The 5,307-nt window shown below is 53.2% G+C and overlaps 1 protein-coding gene across 1 annotated transcript in view; it reads left to right on the forward strand.

The window, feature by feature from the left end:
- Window positions 1–4,393, forward strand: part of LOC141725760 (uncharacterized) — a 93,777-nt gene extending 89,384 nt beyond the window's left edge. The window contains exon 4 of the mRNA XM_074529794.1: window positions 3,764–4,393. Coding sequence (XP_074385895.1) covers window positions 3,764–4,128 — 365 coding nt within the window. The 3' untranslated portion in view covers window positions 4,129–4,393. The remainder of the gene's footprint in view (window positions 1–3,763) is intronic.
- The last annotated feature ends 914 nt before the right edge of the window (window positions 4,394–5,307 follow it).

Here is a 5,307-nt window from a genome sequence, read left to right on the forward strand (position 1 = left end):
TTGAATTTTGAGTTCTTGAGAAGTTTTGTAAACACGCTCTGAGAGACTGGGTGTGATGCAAAGAGCAGCAAAGCCCTAGAGAGTCATTAAAGTCCCTGTGCTGTGTCTGTGCTGCTGAGCCGGGCCGGGCTCCTGGCCCAGAGGCAGCTCCTGGCAAGGGCAGCGCTGCAGAGAGACAGCTCTGGCCAGGAGCAGCTCCTGTGCACAGCCCAGCAGGGCTGGGGCACTGCCAGGGCCCCTCAGGGACACCAGCAGGGCACAGACAGAGCTCACAGGGGCTCAGCACTGGCAGGGGCTGTGGCATGTCCCAGAGGGGGCTGTGTCACAGCAGCACCTCTGTGGCTGTGTCACAGAGGCACAGAGCAGCTGGGATGTCAGCAAGGGGCTGTGTGACAGCACAGAGTGGGTTGTGTGAGGTCACAGATTGGGCTGTGACATCACAGAGTTTGTTGTGTGAGGTCACTGAGCAGCTATGGCATCATAAAGGGGATTCTGTGACATGTCAGTGCAGGCTGTGACAATCATGGAGTGGGCTGTGAGGTCAAAATGTGTGCAGGGACATTACAGAGTGGCAGTATGACATCACAGAGAGGATTGTGTGACATCACTGAGGAGATTATGACATCACAGAGGTGGCTGTGACATGATAGGGTAGGATGTGACATCATAGACCAGACTCTGCCATCATGAAGGGTGGCACTGTGGTATCAGAGAATGGGTTGTGACATCACTGGGTGTCTGAGTGACATCACAGAACAGTCTGTGACATCAGAGAACATGCAGTGACATCACTGGGTGAGTTTGTGACATCACAGTGTCTTCTGAGACATCCCAGGAGGCAGCTGTATGACATCACAGAGTGATATGCCAGCATTGGCTCTGTGACATCACAAGGGGGATTCGTGACATCCCAGCATGCGCTGTGACATCACAGATGGCAGTGTAATATCACAGATGGCTGTGTGACATCACAAGGCCAGTGTGACATCACAGAGATGACTGTGTGACATCACAGGGCCTGTATGACATCACAGATTGTTGTGTGACATCACAATGGCAGTGTGACATCACAGAGAAGGCTGTATGATGTCAAGGGGCCGTGTGACATCACAGGGGCTGTGTGACATCACAGAGATGGCTCTGTGACATCACAGATGACTGTGTGACATCACAGGGCCTGTGTGAGGTCCCCGGGGAGGTCACTCTGCCCCGGCCCCCCTCACAGCTCCCCCCAGAGCAGTCCAACCCTGCTCGTGCACAGCAGGGTCCCCCACTGTCCCCCCAGGTCCCCCCGGCCCCGCAGCCTCCCCCAGAGGATGTTCCACGAGATCGACCCCAGAGCCTGACACGGGGACGGGGGGCCGGGGCCCTGGGGGTGGCACAGGGGGACAGGGACCCCCTGGCAGCGTCCCCGTGTCCCCCAGGGCCAGAGCCTGGGCCAGGGCTCCTTCACCCTGATACCAATGAGGCCTTGAGAGCGCTGAAAAAATCCCTGGCAAGGGATCAGCATAAACCAGATTTAATATTAAGCGACATCATGGCAAAGTTCCTTGGCAAGAGTCACTCTGCTCCTGACTGGACATTTCAGGCACACCAGGGGAACAAAGCAACAACAAAACCAGAATCCAGGCAATCAAACAGAATCCAGGCAATCAAATCAGAAATGAACTGAGAACTGTCAAAATTTGTGTGCCTAAAGGACAGTGAGGGCAAGGATAAAAGGAATGCAGCCTAAAAGCTGAACAGAACTCAAATTTAACAGGCCTTGATTGATACCTTAGACTTCAGCATTTAGAAAAAGAACAGCACTTGACAGTATTTAACCTTACTTATAACCTAGGACTTAATGATTTCATGGTGGAAAAACACTTAACAATATTCAGCTTAGCTTGTAACTTATATTAAACTTCACTACCTAGCAGAAGAAAAACTCTTAGCAGCATTTAACTCAGCTTACAGCTTGTGACTCACCCTCACTTACAGGCCTGACTGGCTCAGCAATCCAAGGCACTCAGACCCCTCAGAGAGCAGCATTTCTGCCACATTTCCCCAGCACAGGCACTCCTGTGTGCACACAGACACCAAGAGTCAGGGCAAGGCACCTGTGAGCAATTCCCCTGAGGGCAGGCAGTGCTTCGGGTCAGTCTGAAGGTGTACCTGGACACCAGCCAGCAGCTGACAGGAGAGAGGATCCAGGCACCTTCTGGTTCCGCTCCAGACTGTTCTGGGCACGAGTCTCTTCAGCAGAAGCTCTCTGGATGGTCTTGAGAGTGCCTGCAGCTTCTCGGGCTGTTCTGGCTGCTTCCCAAGAGGCTTATCAGTGCCCTCCTGGAACGTGCCCAGCCAGCAGATGACACTTCTTGGGTAGCTGGTTGTTCATTGCTGCCCCGAGATGTGCAGGATGTCTCTGCTTCGGCCTGCGCAGCTGAAGAACGAGTCTGGACTCTTCACTTTTCGGTCTTGAGGTTGTTTATTAATTCTTATCTATAAAATTTTCTTTCTGCCCAGCTGAGATCTGCTCAGCAGGGCAGCCACAGGCACTCTGTGTTGTCCTTTTATACTACAAACTACGTATAACATATTTACACTTCATTGCCAATACCTATCACCTATGTTAGACAGTGCATTTCTACTCTAAACCAATCCCAAACTGCAGAAAATGGAGAACAAGAAAAAGAAGAAGAAAGGCTAGACTTGCCCAGATTCCTCTGTCTTGTCCTCATAACCCCCATACCATAAATCCTAAAATCTACATTTTCACCCTGTGATAATTTTATTATTATACTGTTCAAACTTCCGTGACTTTCAGGTCCTCATACAAAGCTGGTAACTTGCTCCAGGGGTCATAATCAAATCCCCAGGTGCTCTGGGCTGTGTGCCAGGGTCTGTGAGCCCCCCGACAGGGTCCTTGGCAACTCTGGACACCCGGAGGGATGCACTGAGTTCCAACATAATCTGATACCCAGGCCCTGGGGAAATGACTTCTTTTTCCCATGGAAAATGGTCTCTGTTTGTTGCCACTTGCGATGGCTGACAGTGGCATGCCAAGCTCGAAATTTGTAAATTTTGCAGGATTTCTCCAAAACTAAAGCTACCAGCAACTGGGATCCTGCAAGTACATACAGCCCCAAACGCCACCTTTAATCTTATACCCAGACCCTGGGGTAATTACTTCTTTTCCCTATGGACAATGGCCTTCATTTGTGGCCACTCACCCTGGCAGACATTGGTGTTCCAAGCTAGAAATTTGCAGACTTTGCAGGATTTCTCCAAAGCTAAATATGCCTGCAACTAGGACCCTGCAAGTCCTTAGAGCCCTTAAGGCCACCTTTCCTCTGATAGCCAGACCCTGGGGAAATAGCTTCTTTTTCCCATGGGGGGATTCCCGTTCCCTCTGTCACAGAGGCAAATCCCATCCCCTCCTTGTCCTTCCTTTTTCAAGCAATGTGCAGAGCACAGAGACCAGGGAGGACAAATCCCCACTGCAGAACTTTTTTATGAGGCCATTTTGAGCACCTCCATGTCGCAGGAATCCAGTGAGGAGGGAAAGCCCAGAGATCCCACAGGAGGAGAGGCTGCAATTGCAGCCCAGGATCCTCTGGGGAGGAAAGACCCACCCTGTGCCAGGAAGATGGACAGAGCTTCAGCCAGAGCTCAGAGCTGGTGGTGCATGAGCAGCTTCAGGATGGGGAGAAGCCATACAAGTGCTTGGAGTGTGGGAAGAGCTCCAGCCAGAGCTCCAGCTTTCTCACCCACCACTGGGTCCACACTGGGAAAAGGCCCTACAAGTGTGGGGAATGCTGGAAGAGGTTTCAGATCAGCTCCAGTCTCATCCGGCACTATCGGATTCACTCAGAGGAGAGGCCCTTCCGCTGCCCCGACTGCAGGAAGGGCTTCAAGCACAACTCCCACCTCATCACCCACCTGGTGCATCCACACTGGGGAGAGGCCCTACGAGTGTCCCCAGTGCCAGTGGGAAGAGCTTCTCACAGAGCTCCAACTCAACCCAACACCTACAGAGACACCAGTAATAAAAGCCCTGCAAGTGCCCGAGTGCAGGAAGAGCTTTGTGTGCTGCTCCAACTCCATTCCCCGTTGGAGGATCCGCGTTGGGCACAGCCCTGGTGACCCACCTTCCCCATTATATATGTTGGGATGACACCTGGCTGGTGGTCTCCACATCCTTCTGGATCGCCATAGGCACCTAGATGACTGCAGGGGCAGGAACATCCATCAGGACTCTGACATCAGAAAATCATTAGGAAGAGCTGATTTATCAAACCCAAAAAATGTCACCTGCTTTGTCCAATTATTTCTTCTGGTGATATCAGCAAGTTAAATAAAAATATCTAAAGCCACACCATTTTACTTGGACTTGAGGGTGAATTTGGGGTTCAGGGGAATATTTGGGAGGATTTGGGTGTTGCGGGGCTGTCCAGAGCAGGCAGACAGGGCTATAATCTCATAGTTGTTCTGGCAGAACACGTCCACCTGAGCCCATCTGTTGTCCAGGAGTTCTGGTCGTCTGTCTCAGTCCTTGACCTGGCTCTCCCCATGTGGGGTGTCCTCTCCAAAGTGCAGAAATGGCTGCTGAAGTTCCTGAGCTGCTCCCAGCTGGGGATGTTCCTGTCCACCAGCCTCTCCTGGTCAGTGCCACTGGGGGGGCTGGGAGGAGGTCAAGGGGGTCCTGGGGGGACTGGAGGGGCTTTAGTGGCTCTTGGGGCCATTTGTGGTTCTGGGAAAGGGTTTGGGAGCCTTCTGAGGGGGGGAGTTTTGGGGGTCCTGGCCAGGCTGTGTGGCTTGGAGAGAATTTGGGTGAGTCTTTGGAGGAGATGGGAAGAGGTTTTGGTGGCTCTTGGGGTCACTTACATTGCAGGGAGTAGTTGGGGGGTCCTGGCTGGGAGCTGTGGGGTGGTTTGAGGGGCCAGGAGTGGCTGTGAGGCTGAGAGTTTTGGGGCAACTGCGACCCCCAGGTCCTCAAAGCTGCCACCAGACCCCACCGCCAAGGTGCTGCCAGGATTCAGGGGCTCCATGGTGGGGTTCACCCTCCGGGTGCTGCAGGAGAGGTGAGGGGGTCCCAGGAGTCGTGTGAAAATCCCATGTTATCTCTGCGCCTCCCAGGGAAAGAAAAGGAAAGAAAACCCTACCCCCAGCAGTGTGTGAGCCTCCCCATCCTGCTGTCACCCCCTTGTCCCTCCCCACAGGGCTCCTGCCCCAGCTCCTGCTCCCCCAGAGGGAATTTGGGGAGGGGGCAGAGGGGGTGAGCAGCCCCCACCAGGGGATGACCCCAGCCCAGCCCCTTTGTTC

The sequence above is a fragment of the Zonotrichia albicollis genome, chromosome 31, assembly GCF_047830755.1.
Source record: "Zonotrichia albicollis isolate bZonAlb1 chromosome 31, bZonAlb1.hap1, whole genome shotgun sequence".
Lineage (NCBI taxonomy): Eukaryota > Metazoa > Chordata > Aves > Passeriformes > Passerellidae > Zonotrichia > Zonotrichia albicollis.